At 38.1% G+C, this 24,105-nt stretch overlaps 1 protein-coding gene across 1 annotated transcript in view; it reads left to right on the forward strand.

Annotated features, from left to right (window-relative positions):
• The window catches only part of cyp39a1 (cytochrome P450, family 39, subfamily A, polypeptide 1), a 28,583-nt gene extending 5,777 nt beyond the window's left edge, over positions 1-22,806 (forward strand). The window contains exons 3-12 of the mRNA XM_088624922.1: positions 1,142-1,316; positions 2,116-2,265; positions 2,878-2,971; positions 4,379-4,474; positions 7,119-7,209; positions 9,033-9,166; positions 11,275-11,370; positions 13,217-13,305; positions 21,402-21,489; positions 21,916-22,806. Coding sequence (XP_088481048.1) covers positions 1,142-1,316; positions 2,116-2,265; positions 2,878-2,971; positions 4,379-4,474; positions 7,119-7,209; positions 9,033-9,166; positions 11,275-11,370; positions 13,217-13,305; positions 21,402-21,489; positions 21,916-21,984 — 1,082 coding nt within the window. The 3' untranslated portion in view covers positions 21,985-22,806. The remainder of the gene's footprint in view (positions 1-1,141; positions 1,317-2,115; positions 2,266-2,877; positions 2,972-4,378; positions 4,475-7,118; positions 7,210-9,032; positions 9,167-11,274; positions 11,371-13,216; positions 13,306-21,401; positions 21,490-21,915) is intronic.
• The last annotated feature ends 1,299 nt before the right edge of the window (positions 22,807-24,105 follow it).

Consider the following 24,105-nt stretch of genomic DNA (forward strand, 5'->3'; position numbering starts at 1 on the left):
CTAAGAACACAGCTGGAGCACAAACCAGAGGACATAGGGGTTACCTAGGAACAGGATTAAGATCCACTGTACTAGGGTATTTTTAAAAACAAGGCCTAAGGGCACAAAAAAGCCAAACATGCAAGCTGATCAATTCTTGGCAGCAAATAGCACTGGTCATTAAGGTCCTAGTTGGAATGAAAATCAGCAAAGGGGTACTTCAAGACCAAGATTCATGATTCTAGTTCATAATCTAATTGATAATCAGCAGAATCAGCATAGCATCTAAGGGGCTATCTGTAATTCTGAAATGAATTAGATTGGAAAGGCCATAGGCTGAGAAGCTCTCCTGGGGCCTCACAGGGCTTGCAGTTGCTTGTTAATATGAAGATACTGTGGCTGACTCAAGTCACCTAATCCAGTAGTACTTTGCTTGTTCTGCATTAATATGACTAGTCCTGGTTACAGTTAGCAAATGACACAGTTCAGGCTTCACTTGAGTTCAGGGTTCAACTTCTCCCTAAAAAATTAAACTTTTTGGAAACGTGTGTGGTCACACAATATTGTGCTGCAGTTCTGTAATCATTTTGTGTCTGTTTATGAAGTGGCTTGATGTTTTGATTCAGTTTTTCATAGAAGATGCAGCTAATGTACTGAACTCTTATGTTCAGTACATATACCTTCTCTTAAAATGTGATTTGACCCTATATGTTTCACATCCACTGACTGCCACTGAATGTTATTCAAATTAAGGTTGATATTGTTATCCTTTGTGTTACCAGATTCAACTTGTAGATTTAAAAGAAAATATTCACTAGATGTCTTCTGGTTTTGATTTATCTTGAGATTTTGACATTTTATGCATATGATTAAAATACATGAAAATTTACATTTATTTGTTCAAAAGCATATGGTGGCCCAAAATAAAACTTGCCAACAGCACTGCCTCTCATGCCTTTTCTTCATGCCCATTGTGTTCCATTAGGATTATTGAAACTGAGACTTTATTTTTTAAATCAGAGCCAATTCACTCAATGCCATCACTATACTGCCCAGATCCAGCATGGGGAATCAATCTACTGTACCATCCGATGAAGTACAGTCGCAAACAAGTGAAGAACAATAAGAGGAATATAATGTCTTGTTTTTGTCATTTATGTAGCCTCTATAAGCAGAGACAGCTTTTTAAAGTTCCACCCTGCCTGCAATACTTTGATCAAGAGCAGACTCATCCTGTCCAACCTGCCCTTGCTGTCCAGCCAGCTGTCTGAGGCATTTGATGAACATCTGGAGCTTCTGGGTACTGGGAGCTCTGGAGAACTGTGTGACCTTGTTAGGTAATAGCATTGATATTCTTGTCTTTGAAACTAATCTGATTCCACAAGATGAATGTTGTGAAGGACAAAAAGCTGGCAATGGATTTGAATGAAAATCAAAATTACAGAATAGTTCAAATGTAGGCTTTTTATTTTTAGTTTGCTTATTAGTCTTGTTAATTTGACTGGATTACTCTGTTAAAGTGCTTCACACCTCATTATAGTCTTGTTTATCACCACACTGAGTAAATTTATGAGTGATCTGTTCTGCCTTACCAAATTTCTTGGGATGCACTGACTCACTGTAGCTGTGGGGTGTGTCTTTGACTTAATCAGAATCAACCAGATATACCGAATGGTTGCATATTATGTAATTTATGTAATGTAAAATTGATTGCAAAGGGATGTGACTCATCATTACACAGGACGTACTGCATAGTTTGAAATTCATTTTAAAAGCACATATTATGTTTTAAAAATAGGACATTATTTTCCTGATTTCCTAAATATCCTGATCGCTTTCTGAATTTAAGAAAAGTACAGCCCATTAAGAGGATGTTAATCTTATATATCTTATATTGTAATATTAATTTTATGAATTGCTATCAAAATTATCGTCAAACAAAAGTGAGTCTTTGGTTATTTGTGTAGGATCCATTTAAGATTATTTGTGATAGACGACTGCTGTTTAATAGAAACTTTAAAGAAAGTCTAGGAGGAGGTCATACCTTATTACCAAAACAAGGGCTGTCCTGAATTTGGGCTGTATTGCTAAATATTGACTTCAAAATAAAAAACAACATTTTTCCTTTCTCCACAGGAGTGCTATGTACCCTGCTGTAATGAGCAATCTTCTGGGCAAATACAATTCTCCTGCAAGCCATTCAGACTTACAGGAGTTTAAGACCATATTCCAGACATATGATGAAGGCTTTGAATATGGATCTCAGCTGCCTGGGATTTTCTTCTGGTAAGGATAACCCGGGTGTCTGAAAGTTTTTTTGGTGCATGTGTAATTGAAATTGCTGTTAGTACAAAGCTGGTCACTCTTAGCAGGTGGTTACCTGTCCACTGCCGGTACCCCAAAGGGACTTTATCTCAAGGGTTATGGACAGACCTGGATGGCCGGTGTGACTGCAGCTTTTTGTTGCAGCTCAGCACTTACACCCCATATAATTATTTTTCCTAGTCTGGCTTTGAATGTTCTGTTTCATTGTGGAATTTTTCCTGTTCTCTGTTTTTTGAAAACTCCTTAATATGTTTGCAAGTTACATGCAAAGTTACAGATACTGTAGGTACAGTATGTGTGATGCTGCTTTTATTCACACTCATATTGTTATAATAAATAGTAGTAATAAGCAACTACTGTTAATAATTCATAATTGTATTTGGTGCCTTTAACGCAATCTAACTCCAGCAGTTATATTTATAGTCCTTTTATTGTAATTAACTCCTCGCTATAAAGTACCAAAGTCATGGAATTAGGGTTAGGATGTACAGGAGCTCAGAGGCCCAAGACTTTTCATGCTCCAGAATTAAAAAAATCCATTAAAAATGTCGACCTTCCTATTTTGTTCTGCAGGAAGTGGGCAAAATCAAAACAGTGGCTCCTTTCCCTTCTGGGCAAAATGATTCTTAAGGCAGAATCAAGCATCCCTGCAGAAAAAAGCTCTAAGGTCAGACCTACATCAATAGGCTCTAACCTGCATTTTTACCATTTCCTCCTACCCCCTTCCAATATTTCTGTCACTTATAATAATATGAACTAATTCACAATTGCAAATATCACATTCCTAATATATTTCAATATTGACACATTATTGTAGCATTTTGCAGTTAATGATAACAAACATTGTGCCTTTGTTTGAACTCTCTTTATTAAATTTGTTTTTACACATCAGGCAATGAAACCATAATATAATTATTATATCATTTCATTATGTCACGCTTATATAGTACACAGTCCAATTTTCTTCAGAATAGAATGCAGTTTCCTCCTCTGATGCTTGGCTTTCAGTGTAAACTGCATGACTGTATCTGTCAAAAACTGTTGCAACTTTACCCATGATGCCAAATCTGTTCCAGATCTTGTTAAAGGTCCCTTTTTCCAAGTATTTATAATAATTGCTCACATTAAGAATCTTTAAAGGATCTCAAAGTATTTCACCTCTATAGGATGACATCCACCTGACATATATGACAGTAGTGCTGCTTCACAACAGATCAGGTTCAGAAGTGAGAAACAATTCCATCAATTGAATTAAAGGGAAAAATTTAGGGAGGCCTGCCTGTGTAGTCCCTAAGTAGCCACAACCCTGCTGTAAACAGCGCTACTCTTGATAACAGTACCATGGCACCTTGAAGGACAGCATCCACAACTTCGTTTTAATGTCTCATGCTAAAAAGAAGGGACAGCATCTCCTATAGTGCAATATCCACTGTCACTATACCAGTCCATTGGGTTGACAATTCTGGTGCAAAGACACATTGATTCACCAACTTCATTACAGCCGCAACTTGGTTTTTCTTGGAGGTCTCTAACTGACAACATGTCCTTCTGGAACCAGACTATATGTCTCAAACTTTAAAACAACACAAGCTGCAAAATTAAAAGCAGGTTTCCAGTTCCTTTGTATTAACACCCCTTAGTTTCTCTGTTATACTCCCTTCTCCATGAATGATTCAAATGTCCTTATTGTCAGTCTGGGCATTTTGTCCATGTTATCCATGATATCCATGTTACACTTATCTTCCTTGCAAATAATTCCTATGGCTTTATTTGTTTCTGTGCTAATAATGTGATTTTAGTCACTATTGTGTCCGGAAAAGTGTCCAGAAAAGCACCAAATAAGTGAAAGGAATTCTTAATTAACATTATTGAAATACTTCACATTTTTGTTATGTATTTTTCTCTTCCTTCTTTTAATTGTGCTTTTTTAAAAAAATGCTATAGTTTTATATACCTCAACTAAGATGACAATGACAACAAACAGTTTTTGTAAACAGTAAAATCCAACTGGAGTTTAAAGTCTTGTTTTAAAGCAGTGACTGGTTTTAGTTCTTAAATTCATTTATTTTTACAGACGTTGCTCCAACATCTTGTAACTACAATCACTGATAGATATCTCCCAAATTATGGGTTACTCATGCTTTGGGCATCACTGGCTAACGCAATTCCGGTAAGTTCCAGTCAGGTGAACTTGTTTGGAGCTGCAGTGTGGGGAGTGTTTTGTATTACTGCCCCGCAGTGCTGGTTCAATTCCAGACCTGTTCTCCCTGTGTTTGTGTGTTTTTTTGCCCCGTACTCTGTTTTCTACCTACAGTCCAAAGATAAATTGGAAAGTTAATTGGCTTCCAGGAAAATTGGCCCTGGTGTGAGTGTGTTTATGCCTGTGCGTGCCCTGTGATTTTTCCATCCAGGGTATATTCTGCCTTACATCTGTTGCTTGTCCAGATAAGCTTTGGCTTCATTGCACCCCTCAATTGAGTTAAGCGGATAGAAAATACATGGATGTATGGGCTTATTAAGAAGCATAATCTATAATTATCAATTGTTGATCAAGTCAGTTTAGCTACAACTTTCACACTTTGGTGCATTGTCCAGCCATCCTCCTCCTGCTGGTGCTCTGGAAGTTGATTGGAAAGCTAAACCATATGTACGGTTCTTGTGGTTTCCGCCCTTGCCGCTCCTGCCCTGCCAGTTCATCCCTCGCTGTCTGGGCGTGAGCTGGGGTCTCCGGCATCACACAACAGGGAACTTGCCAGCTGAGCTAAAGGAGAACTCCCCCAGCCCGGGCGGCTGAGATCCCTGTTATATGCAGGGGCGTATTCATTACACATACGAGACAGACTTTCAATCACATTGGAAAATCACTGTGGCTTGGCAAGCTGAAATATATCTCAGGTGACCCAAAGAGCAATCTGCCTGTTCCCATAACAACACAGTTGGGCAGAGTTTCAAAGCCACCGGCCCATAATTAAATGGCCGGACCTTAGTACTGTGAGGCTATTTTATCCCGCTTTGCCGATATTGCAGCGCTCGGTCTTAGCCTTGGCTCTGTGATCTGGCGATTGTCTCTCCTGTGCTTATGCAGATTTTCCCAGTGCTTTGCATATCCTCCAATGCTTAGTAATCCTATCCCGTGGGGCTTGACCCACTGCTATGTTTCATAACCCTGATTCCTGGATTCTCCTTCGGCTTCGTTTTGTCTCCCGTGTTTGACCCTGACCTCCCTGACCGTGTTTCATCTCTCCAGCGCTTTGATCTCCCGCCTGCTCCACTGTTCTGCCTGAATTCTCCCTCAGAGCTTTTGCCTGTTTTCCACTGCAGCTCTTCTGCGGGGAGGCCTGACTGCGCAGTGCCATTTCTCCGGCTTGCTTCACTGGCTTGCCCTGTTTCAGCCGCCTACCTGCTTGCCCCTGCAGCCTCACTGTCTCTCATCACCATCCCTGAGCTCTGCACCATCCTCCTCCTGCGAAAGGATCCTTTCTCCAATGTGGACCGCTGTCCCCTTTAGTTGTGTTAAGTGTTCCATTACACGGTATTGTTTGGCTAGTTTCTCCCCAGTGCTTAAGCATTCAGTTAGCCAAAGCCAGAGGCCTGGTTTGAACGAGCCATGTCTGGTTTTGGGGCCTGGCCTGCAGTCAGTAGAGAATACTTATTTGGCCACCGTTGGTCTTCTATGGAAGTGTCTCCCAGCCCTTTTCCTGGAAAACTGTTGTCTGTTGGGTTTTGTTCCAGCCGAGCTCCAAAGCTCATCAGTGCTAATTCCTGACCTTTACTGATCTGCCTGTTTATTCAGACGTTTGGTTAACTTGTTTCTGCAGTCCTGAGTTTAAAAAGGTCAGCTTCGGACCTGGAGGATACTGTTTCCAGCAGCTTCGACACATTCTGTAGAAGTTCCTTACCTTTAATTACCTCAACTTGCTCACCTTTAATTCTGGCTCAACAGCTCTCAGTAGGTGATCGATTTGTGATTAACTGGCACAGACAGGGATGTTGCAAGGGCATCACAAACAACGTAACAAAAAATCAAAACTGAAGAGGACTCCATAACAAGCAACACGTTGGAAGCTGTTCAGGAGGAAGAGGTGCCACAGGCTCCTACAGATTTAGAAGTAGAAGAGGTGGATTAGAGGAAGGGAAGGAAGAGGAAGGTGCCAGAATGTTTCTGATTCCCCTCACTCTGAAATATGGTACCTTCTGTTCTCTTGAAAGAAAGCAGCTACAAAGTACAATAAAACCATGGCCTAAATGAAATTGCTTCAGGCAACTGGCTTTCCAGTAACTTGTTTACTCAGTTTCTGGAAAGAAAAAAAAAGTAACAAGATCAGATATTGGGACAGGGTAGATACCGGTTAGAAATTCTAATTTGGCTTTTAAGAGCCGAAAGCAAATTTTAAAATAGGTCCCAAACACAAAAATGAAATCAGTTTGCCTGTGATCAAGAGCTCAGGAAGAGTAAAAACCAGACAGTGTTACTCCAGGACAAGGGTTGAGAACCACTGCTCCACTGTACCCATGGAAAAGTAACACCAGTGGAGCGGAATTTCAATAATTTGTGTTTTTTTAATGTACTATGTTGCACCATGAAGAGAAAAAAGGTTTCGATGCCCACTGTCAGGTTAATTTCCTTTTATTATTTCACTTTGATTTGGAAGATACTACAGTAGGTCACAAATTTATTTCCAATATTTTTATGTATTGAGTTATTTGCTGTTGAATTTGAGTACTTAAATAGTTACTATTACAGTCTTTCCCTTTATCAAGTAAAGGGTTATGTTGATATGTTTCTATTTCTGTCATGTTTTTGTTTGATCTAGATCTCCTTCTGGTCACTTGCCTTTATTCTGTCCAAACCTTCAGTGTATCAGACTGTCATGGAAGAGATTGCAGTTGCCTTTAATGGGAAAGGTACAGATTTCCGCTTGTACTGAGTGAAACATGTAACCAAATGAAGTATAAATCTCCAGCCGGTTATGGGGTAGGGAGCTGTTACTGTAGTTTGTTTCATCTTCACATTCCCGGTTATTTTGTTGTACAGTATGACATTTCAATTTTGTTCCAGCAGATGGCACTTGATTCTCACAAAGAATCTTGCCTGTTTGAATTGGAGCTAGTAGGCAGTTGAATGTTTTTGTTATAGGAGATTTTTTTTTCAATCTAAGGGTAATACTTGTTTAAAAATTTTATCATAACAGAATAGCTTCACCAGTGTATTTTTGCTTTAGTGTAGTACAGTAAAGCACAATCACAAATAAGAAAAATGATCTTCTCATCGGCAGATAAATAATAAATACAATAATAAATAATCCTTACACCTGTTCAGTGCTTTATGGACACTCAGCTCAAAGCACCTTACAACTAATGGGGACTCCTCTCCCACACCACCAACGTGCAGCATCTACCTGGATGATGTGACGGCAGCCCGAGTGCGCCAGAACGCTCACCACACATCAGCTATCAGTAGGGAGGAGAACAGAGTGATGAAGCCAGTTCAGAGATGGGGATTATTAGAGTCCATGATTGTTAAAAACCAGGGGGAAATTTGGCCAGGACACAGGGGTTAATACCCTACTCTTTTCTAGAAGAACCCTGGATTTTTTAATGACCATGGAGAGTCAGGACCTCAGTTTTATGTCTCATCTGAAGTATGGTGCCTTTTTACAATATAGTGTCCCCGTCACTATACAGGGGCATTAGGACCCACACAGACTGCAGGGTGAGTTTCCCCTACTGGTCCTACTATCACCTCTTTCAGCAGCAACCTTAGTTTTTCCCAGGAGGTCTCCCATCAAGGTACTGACCAGGCTCACACCAGCTTAACTTCAGTGGGCTACCAACTGTGAGCTGCAGGGTGGTATGTCGGCTGGCAAAAAAAAACAAAGCACTGGGCCATCATGGTGCCCCCTGAACCTAATTCCCACCCTAGAAGTCCTTTCTTTAGTCCTCCTGGTTACACATTACAAACCTAAATTAAAGTGTTCAAGTTTTATAAGCAGCTCTCCTAGAATGTTAAAAGTCATAATTGATTGTATTTAATAGTACTTTAGTAAGTAGAAAATGTTGCTAATACATACAGTACATTAACACTTTACCTCTGAGATACTGGTTCCACTTTGGCTGAGGGGAATTCAGCTTTTTAGCTTTTTGCATTGCTTCCTTACCTTTAATCTGATCGACCATTTGTGTGGTTGCGCTTGAAAGAAAATATATCTTCCTTTCTACTAAAATGTGAATAACATGTTGTGTTTTTAAAAAAAACACAAATAACTGTAAATCTCACAAAACCTGACAAAAAGCAACTGCAATTAAGCCTCAGTGAAGTAACAGAAACAACAAAAACTCTGAGAAATTTTATTCAATTACAGACAGAATGAGATTGTGGTAGATTTGTACCAATTCAGGGTCATGGAGGAGCTGGTAGCCTATTCCAACAGGTGCAAGGCAGGACCCTGGACAGGATGTCACTCCATCACAGGACATACAGACCCCAACACTCACACCAGGGGCAATCTTCACAGAAATCAATTAACTTGTGGGAGGAAAACAGAGCACCAAGAGGAAACCCACACAAAGTCTACACAGATACTATAGTACCCAGTTCTGGAGTTGAACCCAGGGCTCCAGCACTGTGATACAGCAGTGCACACCATTCAACCACCATGCCACCTGTCCTGAAAGTGATCAATTTCAGATCAGGTGTTGAACTGTTTTAATGTGATTTTCTTTCACAGACAAAAGGAAGACAACTGTGTCCCAGGAGGAGCTGAAGCAGCTTCCATTCCTGAAGCAGTGTGTTCTGGAAGCAATCCGTCTAAGGGCCCCAGGTGCCATAACCAGAATGGTGGTTCGGCCACTTCAGATTCAAGTACAGTTGCTTTCACATTTTTAAATCACTTACAGTATAAAATTTCCTTCCAGCACAGAGAAGCAGGACCTACATTACACGAAATATCTTTTACTTTATTGAACACATGCACTAAAGAGAAATACCCAAAGGCTTGCTTATTATTACAACTTACTGTACCCGGTGACAGAGTGAACAATGATACAGTTCATACAGTATGTTTTTAGAGAAAAGGTTGAAATGTATGAATTACAGTATTATACCCCTGTCCAGTGTTTAAAGCAAAATGATTCTTTTAGAAGTAATTCTTAGCAAACAGTGTCGGTTTAATAGAATATTTTGAAAACATTTTAAAAAAATAAAAAGCAATGTTTTTTGTTAGAACGCCTTCCTATTTTACTAGCTACTGACCTGTTTACAAATAACTGTTATTGTAGGAGGTTTCTGATACAAGTGAGAATGTGGATGTTCTGGAGGTGAGAGCTACACCCAGAAAATTCTTTGACCACATCTCTGTGTAAAAAGTGGTCCCTGTGCCAGGCTAAGGTACTGTAGAAGAGAATGTCAGAACTGGGTAACCGGAATAACTTTAAACCTCAGCACCTTTCTCAAGCAATATGTCAGTGTGCAAAGAGATGTGGGGCTCAAAGTAGTTTTAAATTTATAGACTTGTGCATCCCGTTTGTGTCGCCATCTATGCAAGGCCTTAGCTGGACTCCAGGTCCACTGGACCAGGCTAGCTGGAACCCAGGTCTGAACTTTTCCTAGAAGCAGTCTACCAAGGACTTTTTCCTTCTGTCTTTCCTCTTACAAGACAAAAGTCATTGTTTCCACAGGCATATTTCTGTATCACAGTAAACATATGACCTACCATGCAAGGAAGAATGTGACTGAATGCCAATTCCTGTTCTTTACATACTGCACAGAGAAAGTCACCCAGGAGCTGTTGTGTCCGCCTTTGCCAAACCTGACCTGACTCGCTGCTGGAAGAAATATCCAAAAGTGGGAATAAGGATAAACCTTACTTCATATCCAGGCACTACTAGAACGTTGCCACTCCAGCCTATACATTTGTCTTTAAAACAAAACTGTGCAACTCACTCCAAACTTGCACATACTGTATCTTTCTTAGAACTTTAGGAGGAAAGTTGTGGAATTCAATAAGAAATTTTTCATGGGGATAATTCACCTACAGATTCAGATCAAATAATGAGTATAGTACCAATAATAATTCGTAATGGGTAATGAGAATCTGGAGTCAATGACTGCTGCTGTTGTTAGTTGAAACCAGTGTCAATGAAGACTTAGTGTACTGTACTTCTCAGTGAATGTTGGGCTTTATACTGGGGTTCCTCTGTCCCGATTCTTGAGATCCCATTGTCTTTGGCGTTGTGTTCCGGGAGAGCACTAAAATACATAAAAGACGTAATTACTTATTATATCCCTTGGGTTGTTTCATAAAAATATAAGTGAATAAGGAAAGTTACAAATGTGAAGAATCCATCATGCTCTTTTGCTTGTTAGTATCTTATTTATTCAAGTATTTTCTCTTTGATTTCTTGGATTTTTCTCAGCTTGTTCCAGACTCCCACAACCCCTTGTGTGAAGAAGGGCCTCATGTTTTCCCTCCTAAATGTGCTTTCTCATAATTTCCGCTTTTGCCCATCCGTCCTTGTTTCACTTTCATGGGTCCTGAGCAAGAAATAATCCACTGACTTTACTTTCTCAATATCTCTGAAGATTGAGTACCTGTCAATTCACATTTTTCAGCAATTGGATGTTTTATGTTATTTATATAATTTTATAGGCAACTTATATATACAGTAGCAATATATGTAAAATGTGTTTGTTAAAATATATAGGTTCTACAATTCTAATTATCAAGACACAATAAAGCAAGGGATTTTGATTGTTTGATATTTCAGTGATGGTTTTTTCTGTTTTTTCCCTTTTCCCTTTCCTTTTTCTAGAGGTAAAAATAGAGCAATTATACTGTTCATCACATATTATTTGGAATTACAGTGTAGGCTCTTCTATTGCTTTGGGGAGTTGGCATCTGTATTGTGTAAATTACATCTTAAAATTAAATTTTATTCACAGTCCACTCAATTTGTTTGCCTTGTTTTCAGAATTATACCATCCCAGCAGGAGACATGTTAATGCTGTCACCATTTTGGGCTCACAGGAATCCCAAGTTCTTTCCCGAACCAGAGGAATACAAGCCTGTAAGTATGTTTGACTTACCCTTATCTGCCTATTGGTGCCAATCACTGTTAACGCTGGAGGATCCACCACAGATAAAAAGGTGAACAACATGGATCACCTCAGGTCTGTAGCTGTAGCTGGACTAGAAGTAGACAAGGGGCGAGAGACATACTGTACAGTAGCTAGTCAGAGACATTCCTGTCATTAGAAACTCCAGTACTTCCTACTGCATTTGGCTGCCATTCATGTTCAAGTACATTTTACTGTGAAACACAATCCAGAGGGCACAAGTGGAAAATAAAACCAAAAACTGGAAGCACTTCTTTAACTAAAGCCCTGTAGTAGTATGGAACATACTGGGTGAGATCCTTTAATTGGATCAATTAACTACGAATTACCAAATGAGCTAGAAAGTCAAAATGGCCTCCTCTCCTCTCGTTTTTTATGTTCTTACATGTTCCCAAGGATGGAGAAGCTGCTGTCAAATCTGTTTTAAGCCTGCCTCTCTCAGTGGTCAAACCTTCTGCAGGAAGGCTTTTCTTGTCTTCGCTGGGGCAATATTTCAATATATTGAAATATTGCCTTAATTGAATTGAATATTTTGTGTTCTAAAAATTCTTAATACAATTATTCTTATTCTTTCTGTAGTTGAAATGAGGCTTTATTGTAACATGTTGAAGTTTTTTTTGTTTATTTGTCTGATAATATTAGCCTTAATAGTAGCATTTTGGCATATTTCTGATTTAAACTACATTTCAGTTGATTTTTGTTATAATTATTGTCGCTAGGCTTTATTACTTTGCTGCTCTAACTGTTCAAAATGATGGTATGATAAACAATGTCTTAAACGAACAGAGAAGTGAATTTTCTGTTTTTAAATCATTTTTAAATTAGAAACATAATGGATATGTGAAAGTGATCCAATATCATTTATAAAAGAACAAGTAAAGGTTAATTCCACATTACAAAGGAGAAAAAAAGAAACACAACATTTCTTCTTTTGTTGAGTTTCTTCTTTCTGTTTTTCAGCGTGGAATTAACCTTAGCCTAATCTTGAACCACTTCAATCGTTTATAAAGGCTTCTCTGGGTTCCCTAAATAAACTTTCTTACGGTTTTAGAAGATTGACTAAAAATCTAAAAGTTAGGAGATACCTAAGTCCTTGTGACTGACGTCACTGACAATTCAGAGAGCATTCCAGATCTTTCCTTTTCAATAATCATTCCCTGGCCTCTACTTTGCCTCCTATTTTATAATTACTTTAATTAGTTTCATATTGCCAAGATCCCACTTGCCATTTGAAGGCCATAAATAGATTTAGGCTCCCTGACTGTGTTATGATGCAAATTTAATAAAAGTCTCTGCTGTGTGATAGAATAACATGATGCTTACCTTCAGAAATTTTCATTTACAATTTATGTGTTGGGAATTGATAATAGTGCTTTTGAATGTTTGTTTATTACCACAAAAAAAGGTCTGTGTGCTTTTCAAATTCTTATTTTGTCAGTTTTATTCACTGTAAATGGAAGATATTATTGTTAGGTAATAAGCAGATGATATTGATGATAGAGACTGTAAGTCTAGAACTACATATACATTTCTCTGTAATTATCTTTATTTGAAATGGAAGTCATTATTTTGAAAGAAGTCAGAAAATATGTGTTCTTTCACATGCTTAGTTTCACCTCAGATAGGTTATATGAAAATTTTTAAATTTTGGTTTTGACAACAGCATTTAGTATCATACTCTTAGTATCAAACTAACATGGTTGAAGAACCAGCTCAAACCCCCAGTAGCTGCAGCAGTAAAATAACAGTACATTCAACAAAGGTCTGGTTCAAAAGTTCTAACTTTTCTTCCCACAGGAACGGTGGAAGAAGGCCGATTTAGAAAAGAATGTTTTCCTGGAAGGCTTTGTGGCATTTGGAGGAGGCAAATACCAGTGCCCAGGAAGGTTAGGGAAATAACCTTTTCTATTTTTCCAGATAACATAAGGCACCCTTTACTTTTATTATTGTGCATTCAAGTACATTGAATTACATTGGAAAGATGTAGTCTTATTAGCTTGATCCAAATAAATGTACACTAATGAACACTAAGAAATTCAGATTTATCAGCCTTTTGCCATACTTCAAACTATTTGTGAAAACTGTGCAAAGAGCTCTTTAGTGTTCTAGTACAAATACTGTAGTTAGTAAACAATTTCCACATTATGTTTAGACAGCACATTTAAATCGAAAATGTCTGCCTTCATTTTCATTGTTATATTCAATGCATCTTCTGAGAATGACCACCTTGTTCTCTACTCCTTCTAGTGTTTCCAGCATATTTTCTGAGCATGTTTATTCCTCATTGTCATTCAGTACTCTGCTCACATAATAATTGAATGCTTTTACTTGATTTGATATTCCACCATAAGAGAACTAGCCTTGTAAGTTGATGTGGTACATTTGAAAAGATGGTGTTAAGGAATTAGCTAGAGAACAAGATGATTCATTTGGCCTCAGACTCTGAATCATGGTGTGGCACCCCAAGGGGCCCCAATTACATTGTTGAATGGGCTTCCTTTTGGAGTTTTGTGCAATGAAACATCGGTTTTGGTTCAGCTTCTCCTCGGAACTGGCTTGGTGCTTCTTAGCCTGTGTAAATATTTGTGATGTATTAAATCTGCCTTTAGCTATTATGGACCATGATGGTGTGATTTTGTGAAGCTGTGTCTGTGGCCTGCCAGCTCTTTCTCCTTTATCTCTAGCGACCTTTGTGATAACAACACTGAGTGCTGAGTTGTTGTAGACTAGTTTCCAGGCTTTCTGTGACACGGAGCGTTTACTGCAAGCGCCACAGCGGGAGTGTGAGTGAGGAGTGGAAAAGGAGTATGATTATTAGCTGCCATCACTAAGACTGGGACCTGTCAGCATTATGAGCTGCCATAACCAACAAGCCCAGCTTTAATTATATCAAAACATCATTCCAGTTCTCAAACACAAGTTCCAAAGGTGACGCTTTCTTTGAAAGTTGCAGCATAATTCAATTCAACTTTATTGTCATTAAACTTACACTTAGGTGCATAGTATAATGAAAAGTGTTTCTCATTAGTCACTCAGGTGCATTATATAAATAGGACAGAAGATAAGACAATAGACAGTAACACAATAGCAAAAACAGTAACATGTAATCAGTGTTTTGAGTAAATAACGTGACAAAAAACATAAGAATAACAAAAAGCATCATTGTTTGAGAGCTAATGAAGCCTCTGCGTCCATGCGCGCCGCCATGGGTTCATAACACCTTCATAACCGCTACACATCAAACCAAGTGCTAGAAATTATGCTAAAGCAAATACAGTATCATGACCTCTTATGCACATATTATGTCATTTGCATATGTCCTTACAAATCGTTATGCACGTGATTGTAACATCTTGCGCAGCAGTTATGAGGAGATTTTGAAGCCATTATTTGGCTATGTTCAAATAAAGTGTTACAGTTCCAAACAACTACCCGGTAGCTTTCTATTGGGTAGAATCAAAACAGACGAAAAATGGGCTCCAAATTGTGTGATTGAGTTAATACACAGCATAGCACACCTTACTATCTGAAAAGTTACACTCCTTCTGAGGTATGATCTATTGGAGTACACTCACAACCCTTTAAGTTTTGACCCCTGACTGTTCTGAAAACATGTTTTTATCCATTTTTATCTAGCCTGAGATCCTAAAAAATTGAACAAGACATTAAAATATCCTTTCCCTCCTCATTGAAGCAAAGAGAAGGTCAGAACTTGTTTCTCTGTGAGGTCAGTACTGACCTCATTGATGTCTATCGCCTGGAGTTACTGGGCAGTGTGGTTTTGATTTTCATCAGCAGTACTGTCTCCGTATTTCATACAGGCTTGGCTGAGATAAGCTGCATTTGAAAAGCCTCTATTGTTCCTAATGGGCTCTGAGTCATCCCTTTGCAGTTACTGATGATCATAAACCAAGCTAATTATTAAATATTTCATATCTCAGGCAGTGTTTAAATAAAATCGGTGTAATTAGTTACTGAAAGGCCAGTTTTAATAGACTGCAACATTACAGTATAAGATCAATTTAAGTCATCAAAATATTGTGGTGTGCTTACTAATGGAAAACTTTTTCCTAATAGCCTTGCCATTATATTGGAAACTGATTTTTTCCTTTTAACTCACAAAAAAGTTTTATGTCAAGGGCCTTTTCAGTCTTGTCTGTGAGTACAAATCTTTTCAACAGATACTGATCAGCTGTTGTCCAGCAATTCAAAGATAGAGCTTAAAGATGTGAGTTTATTTTTATCTCCTACTAGCGATGACTGGTTTATATTAATAACACACCGAAAGATTTTGTTTTAACTAAGTGATATTTGAAATTGCAACACATGTATAAAACGGTATAATATAGACAGTATATTGTATAACATCTTGTATGTAACAATTACATATTCAAACCCAAAAAATATCCAGACATAACAACTGTATGGTTTGTGTATGAAATGGTGGACATGTGACTAAAGGGGGGATTGAAGGTAGAGGTTGAAGCCGTTGCCTATACCTGAAGAGCTGTTTGTGGGATTGAACCAGAACTTGTTAGCCTCATTCTGTCTTTCTCTTCTGATCCCTAACTTTGTTTCTGACTGCAGTTCACAGCCTAAGTGCTCTGCACCAGTTGCCCTTGAATGTTAATCGAAGGTTCCACTGGGGCTGTGTTGCTGACATCATCACAGACCCCTGGGATTGCTCAGCCAAGGGCAGCATGACGTTAATAGTCAGAGATCATGACCAGGGGAAAATTCCCAGCAACAGCGCCACAGTTACCGATGATAACTGCAGGCCTGGATGGTGGACCCCTCTCCCTATAAATACCATAGTCTTCTACTCAAATGTTGTTGTGCTCTTTTTAGATGTGTGTGGTCCTTGTGGGAATGTGACATCCCATGCAGTCTGTAGCACACATATTGAAATGGATAAAGAACTGAGAGCAGAATAGTGAATACATACAGTATAACTGCATTATATTGTTTTTTAGCAGATGGCTATCTCCAGGATGATTAATACAAAAAATTTGGAAGTCAGCATAATACAGTAAACTGTACAGGTACACTGGTTAGCAGTGCTGGCTCTTAGCCATGGGGGCCTGAGTTTCAGTTCTGGACCTGGAGTATTATCTGTGTGGAGTTTGCATGTTCTCATCATGTTCATGTGAACTTCCTACAGGTGCTCTGGTTTCTTCCCACAAGCTAAAAACATACCGGTAGGCTAATTGGCTTCTGGAAACTTTGTCCTAGGTTTGAGTGTGTGTGTGTGTTTTAGTGTCTGCCCTGTGAATCCCGCTCAGATTGAAGTCCGCCTTATTCCTATTGCTTGACAGGATAGGCTCCTGCTCCCTTGTAGACCTGAATTGGAAAAAGCGGTTAATAATGAATGGATTACAAAGTAACAATACATGTACATTTATATATCATTATCAGCAGCCTCAGCCTTTGTACAGTAAGTGTCCAACTTTCCTGATTCGTGAGAAAGCTTCCAGCAAAAGTGGTAATTCCTATTGCTTTCTTGCAAGAGGTTATCTTTGTGGTTGTTTTTTTTATGTGTGGGCCTCTTGGGACCTATTCTGGCAATTTGCTTTCCATAGATGTCTGGTCTTCTCAAAATGTTTCTACCATGCTGCCACTTTACTCAACAGCACCCAAATCGGAGAAACCCCTTTATTTTGAGGTCAGAGTGAGATTTATTCACAAAATAATGGCTGGAAAGGAAAATAGAAGCTCTTTGTTGATGCCATTTGTACTGTTGTCCATGTTTCCTTTTGTATTTCCACATTAGGCTTTTCAATAATTTTCAGTGTTTTTTCTGATTAGAATAAAGGAGGCTATATTTATATATTAGTTATACAGGACTTATTGAATGGTAATTAAGATGGTCTAAAGAACTGAATATTATCTTTGTTTACTGCTGTTACTCATGCTTTCTTAGCATACTCAGATGGAGCAATGGTAGGTCAAACTACCATTTAAATGATATTTGTAGGAAATTGACTGCAAAGGACAACGTGCTGGTTGCTTTTGATCTTACAGAATATCAAAAGATAGAATGACTGAGGAGACCAGATGGTTTCTGCTCTTCCTCATTCTCCTTGTGCAGTCGGGTGTCTTTGCTTTGATTTGAGACATACAGACTGGGGATTTCAAACTGGGTAGGTATGACATGAAAAATAACAAACTTTATATTCCATAAATGTCAAATGACCAAAATGTCAGAGATGTCATAGAACATACTAGAGGGGTGTGGCACGTATAGAAAACAAAAACTCTTGAAAACCATGTGATATACAGTAGATATTGGTATTAAAACTGTAAAGATGTTCACAAAGGGGAGAATAATTCTAGGTGTTAGTTCCAAGAGTAATGCAGCCTTACTAAGATGTGTTAGAAGTGTGTGGATATGCAAGTGGACTGTGAAAAAATGGTGAAGTGTTTTGGGTAGATAATTCACAAGGTACTTTATATTGTGACTTACCCTTGTGACTAGGGCAACACATTGGGAAGCATAACACTATATTTTTAGAAGCCGTACTACTTCCATTTTAAATGTCAAAACCTTCAGTCACAGCTCAGTGTTGCTTTTTCTTTTTGAATTTCCATGCCTTTTGCTTACAAGGGAAATAGAAATGTTCTTGCTCTTAGATATCAACCTTTTAAAAGGAAATACTAAAGCAAATAACCATGTGTCCTTTTTTGCACATTAATATCTATTTTAATCCAACCTCAGAAGCTGGTATCACTTTTACAGGCTTTATACTCTGTTGAAACATTAAAACATTAGCACTTTCCATTTAGGTGCTGTCACTGGAGTAGCACAAAAATATATGCACTAGCATTGTTGCTGTAAGATCATGTATTTCATTTTATATGCAAGAAGTCACTTTAATTTGATTTGGATTATTTTAGGAGCTTGTCTGTCTGAGTCACTGACACAGTACCACTGGGTGACTCATTGCCACTATTTTCAGTCATCTGCTGTTTCAGCATCTAGCAGCATCGTTTGTGTGTAAGATTGCATCCTTGACAAACCAATTCTAAAATTGTGTATTCATACAAAACAAGCAGCATTCTAACCTTCTCCATTTACTTTGAAAGCCATGGGAGGCTGAGTTTTAGAATTCTTTATTTTATGTCGAGGGATGCGGAAACAAGCACTTGATGACGTTAGTTATTTCCTCAGAATGTTTTTGCTCTTCCAAAATGTGAACATTTTTCATTTGCAGAGGGGCAGCTCAGGTCTTCTCGATCAACATTTATCAGACAACGTCTTTAGCACTGAGATTTCGTGCTCATCCATCATGATGAGTATGTAGCTCAAGTGTGGATTTTCTTACTTATCCAATTCAGTAACTTGACATTTTATTTGCAAGCTGTGATTTGACTGCTAGACTTGAACGTGTAGTCTTTGGCCCTCATGTCCTTTGCTCAGTGGAAAATGACATTTAAAAAACAAAAGCTGCTTCCTTTGGTGATATGATCCACTTAATCACACAGTCCAAAGGTATGAGGTCTGGGTTAACTGGAATCTGTACATTGCCCTCTCATATGTGTGTGTGCCCTGCAATGCAGTGCCGTGCCATCCAGGCTGTGCCCAGTGCCTGCTGAATTAGGATTAATCTCACTACAGCTACCTCTAAGGATAAGGGAGTTTTTCCCTTTTATCGCAGCAAGTGAAACAAGTGAAACTGTCAGTCTTGGGGCTCAGTCTGCTCAATGCTGTTCATTTTGTCAGCAGACATAATCTATTGCTTAGTGAACTGTCAGCAGACATTATCTATAGAGGTGGTCTACAGTGTCTGCTTTCATGGTTAACACCTAAAGCATCCAGGTGGATGCTGTACATTGGTGGTGGTGGAGGGGAGACCCCATTACCTGTAAAGCGCTTTGAGTGGAGTGTCCAGAAAAGCACTATATAAGTGTAAGCAATTATTATTATTATTATAAAGCATTAATATAATGCCCAGGATTAGTGCATATACAGTATGTGTGAACTAGGTTCAAATATACTTAGAGTCATTGGCATAATGCATTATATTTTACTGATGGGCAATATTAATATATTACCAGGCTGTCTGATGGATTCTAATTAATTGTAATCTTCCAGGTTTCTCCTAGATTAAAGTCTGTGGTAACGATCCATGTTTAAGTAATAGCTAGATGCAAGTAGATATGTTTCCCTTTCAACTATTCATATTGCATACAATGTCCAAAATATGTTCATATTTATTTAATCCTTCAATATATAGTTAATATAGGTTGTTAAGAAAAAATGAGATTATATTAAAATATAATTTATCCCTTATTGACCTTATTGTAATATCGCAATATGTCACATTGTTATAATTGAACATTACAAAATAATATATTGACACAACATCAGTACAGTAGCTCAATGAGCTCATATATATTTTATTTCCATTTGAAATAGTAAGTTGATAGTAAATAGTATAGTTGATTGTTATTGTTGTTGTTCATTGGGATTACAGAATAATTAGATCATGTTATGTGATTTAAACCATCCAATGCTAGATGTTTGGCAATTCAGTTAGTTCTGTTAAATTTGCTAAGATTTATATAAACAGCCATCCAAAAAGATTTTAAGTATTGCATGAGCTACAAAAGAGTTGACCAGGCTCATCATGAGTAATAAAGACCTCCTGCTTATTGAAGGCACCTGTCTGTAAAAGTTGTTAAAAGTCAGAAGATTAATACAAAGAGTTCAGGAAACTGGCTTTGTTAGAAGCAGACCATGTACTGGAAGGCAGAGGGTGGTCACTGCATTGGCCCAAAGCCATCGTGTTAAATCTTATCCATGTGCAGAATAAATTTCACACTGTAACAGATATAGCACATATAATTCCAGGAAGAAGTAACCCACACTAAGGCAAACCATCTTCATGAAGCTTTTATCATTGTTTGAGGCCATTCAACTTGATGACAGCAAAACGAAGAAATCGCCATTTTTTGTGATCTGTAGAGCATCTGAGGGGGCATTCAATTCCATTGAATAAAAAACTCCACCTGTAGAGGAGTGGAGTGTTTTATCCGATACTAATGCCATTTTGCACTTAACAGACCTGACAAAATACAGCATGTGGGGATAAATTGTGAGTTCTATGCTGATTGTTGTTACAATGTTACCTTAACTAAGTCCTTGAGTCAATGGTGTTTCTGGTCCTGCAAATCAATCCTGAATCAATCCCATTGACCACACACAGTTCGAGGATTACAATGAATGAGAAACAATGTAATGGTCTCCTCATGCCTAGCTTTTTCTCCTGTCTTGAGTTCAGCAGAATGTGGAACCAACTCGCCAGTAGGGACCGAGTCACCTTAGTGATCAACAGGCTGACAAAAGTGGCTGGCAGCAAGTGTATAGGAAGTTCGCAACACATCCCATAGCAGCTAATCACCCCTGTGCATCACCACTGCCAGGATTGTGTTAATGTACATGGAGGTCATTCCAAATATTAACTTTGTGATGTTTCCATTTTAACTATACTATGCTCCTCTGTGTCTTTTGGAAAAGCAAAGAAGTGATGTCACTGAAAATCTTCAGGGCAGGTAACTAAGGAGATCCTGCTGTATAACAAAGAGAGAAAAACAGAGCACGTCACCCTCAAGTAAACTTGACAGCACTGGGATAGATGTACAATACCCCTTTGTGAATCTAGGTCATTGTAAAATACAGTAAATGCCATAGCCCTAATATGCTATTAATAATACAGCAATGTTTTTTCCAAAGGGTTCAACCAATGCTAGCCGAGCTACTCAAGAGTCCCAGGTGTAAATATGATTAGGTGATAACATATTTGATATCTGGATATCTTATATCTTATTGATTTCATGAAGAAGTGTTTATTGTTATTTGGTGGCAGTCTGACATGCTTATGTTTGATTTGTAGCTCACACCATGGATACATCCATTTGTTGAGAAATATCATGCTGTACATATCCATTATATTTTAGTGAACTTCATTTTTTTTTCTTTCAGGTGGTATGCTTTAATGGAAATCCATATGTTTGTTGCTTTGGCTCTTTATAAATATGAGTTCACTCTTCTTGATCCATTGGCGAAACCAGTGAGTAAAAAGCATTAAATAAAAAAAAATGGAAAAGTTAAATGAAAAGCAGATTTTGTGGAGAAGTGAAAACTGAATTTAAGGGGGAAATGTAGGTACTGTAGGTATATTTTGTAGGTCTGAGTGGATATACAAGGTAAATGATGATCATCAGAAGCTCAGATATTCTCAGAATGTCCTCTTGCTTAGCTACAGTATGTTAAAGAATGACGATTCTCACTACATTCTTCACTACAGTATCTTCTGATATTTCCTCTTAGAAATATCATCAGAAATTGGAAAACTTGCTTAAAGCTCAAAACACATAGTCTTCCAACACAACATAATGTGTAGATGTTTGAGAAATCTTGTTATTTGGATAGTTTTTGAGTTCGATTTTCTTTTCATATAAACTGCTGCTTGTTTGATTTTCCATTCTCTCCCCAGAGCTCTCTTCACCTAGTGGGGACTCAGCAGCCAGTTGGTTCTTGCAGGGTTCAGTACCAACACAGATAATGTCTCAAAATCTCAAATGGGATCTGTCTGGTGTTTTGCCCTCCATCTCATCAAAGGATCCTCTTTCCAAATTCTAAATTCTTTCCAAGTAGAAAAAAATAGTTTTAACTAAATATTTATGGGATGTTATTATCTGATGTTTGGGAGGGATAACAATGACAAATTAATCTCACCCAGCTGTTCGTAATCACAGTCATTATGGAAATTAGCTATAAACAATGTATAATGTACACAAACACCTCCCATTGCATTTGTCTCAAGCATCCCTCCCATTTCCACTTTGTAGCTCTTGGTTATCTCCTCTCTGAGTGAGGTTTGAGCTTCTAATGGCCAGATGGCAGTTCATTAACCATGGGGTTAAGCCAAACCCATCCTACCAAATAATCTAATCACAAAGCATCTAATTCTTGGATATCGTTATCCCTCGTAAAATAAGACCAATATTGTCTGAATGAGAAACAGTTCAATGTATAAGACAGTGGTCAGATAAATCTTTCAGAGTGCCTGAATACGTGTCTTTATAAACATTTTAAATGGCTCTTTTTTGATCTTGCAATATTAGGACTTTTGTTGTTGTTGAGTTTTACCAAGAGCTAAGACTTTGAAAGAAACAAGATATTAAGTACATGCTTTAGCTCTCTGTACACAAGCAGGACAATACTATGAACTAAGAAAAATGTAACAGGTAACCATGATCTTATCTATGACCATTACTTCACAAAACCGATCTGCCATCAACTGACATGAACAGATTTGTTGAGATTGTTTTTATTTGTTTAGATGGTGACACACGATTCCTTAATAAAAAACTGAATGCCAAAACCTTGTCATGCTTTGAATATTATGATTTCCTTTGATACACACCATATGGTAGACTACTAAAAATGTATTGAATTAACATCTGTCAGTCAGGTTTGGAACAAACACAGGAACATTAGAAACAAGTTTCTGAATTTAAAAGTTAAAGTACAGTACTACCAATTACTATTTCATAATAGTTAAAGAAGCATGGTTTACAGATATTTTATATTAGTGGGTATAGAATGCTCAAGACTGAAAAGGTGGTGTGAGAATAATTTATTTCCAAAATAGCAGTAGACACATACAAATATAAAAATGTAGACACAAACATAGTTTTCCATTTTCCTCACACAGACTGGTAACAGACGATTAAGAACATACAGTGTATGTACAGTAGCTTGAAATGGTAGAAATACTGAATGACTGCATTCTTACCCAGCTTTACCTAACACTTACAGTACTTGAGTGGTCAGTGTGTGCAGTAATAATGGGTCTCATGATTTCAGAATATAAAACTCTTTGAGGTAGTGAATTTCAAACAAAGACTCAACCGAGCAGACTGAAGGAGCTTTCAAAGAAAGGGATAATGTCATTGAAAAATGCAGATCAAAAGAAGGGTACAAAATTATTGAAGTCTCTGGGTATCCCTGTGAGCACACACTTATCAAACACAAAAAAATAGAAAGTGTATCACACTATCCTGACAATGCGTAGATCAGCCCATCCCTAAAAACTGAACAGCTGGACAGGGAGGAAACTGGTGTGAGATGCCACTGTGAAGCAAGGACAAATTTGAAAGAGCTACAGAGTTCAATGACTGAGATGGGAGAAAATGTGCATCAGTCAACAGGATTCTAGTCATTCCACAAACCTGGTCTGCACGAACAAGTGGCAATCCTGTCTCAAATTCTGTGAGGACTTTGCAATTGACCACCTGAGTGATCCTGCAAATAATGCTCCAAAGGCTTTACGATCACATAAAATCAACCTGGAACTTTTTTGGTCTAAATGGTGTTACATTTGGTGTGGACCCAACAATAATACATCTCTCAGTCATGCTTTCCCTGCAGTCCTTCTGGGAAAAGAGCCTGAAAAGCTTGTTTTGACTGAAGGAAAAATGGTCAGAGCAAAATACAGGCTGATACTGTTTTGGTCTGTTAAAAAAATCACCTGTCAGCAGGACACAAGGCCAAAGCTACACTGGAGTGGCTTAAGAATAATAAAGTTAATGTCCTTGAGTGGCCCAGTCAAAGTCCTGACTTGATTCCTATAGGGAATCTATGAAAAGACTTGAAACTGTCTGTCCACAAATGATCCCCA

Source organism: Lepisosteus platostomus, chromosome 3 (genome assembly GCF_059453375.1).
Source record: "Lepisosteus platostomus isolate fLepPlt1 chromosome 3, fLepPlt1.hap1, whole genome shotgun sequence".
In the NCBI taxonomy this organism is placed as follows: domain Eukaryota; kingdom Metazoa; phylum Chordata; class Actinopteri; order Semionotiformes; family Lepisosteidae; genus Lepisosteus; species Lepisosteus platostomus.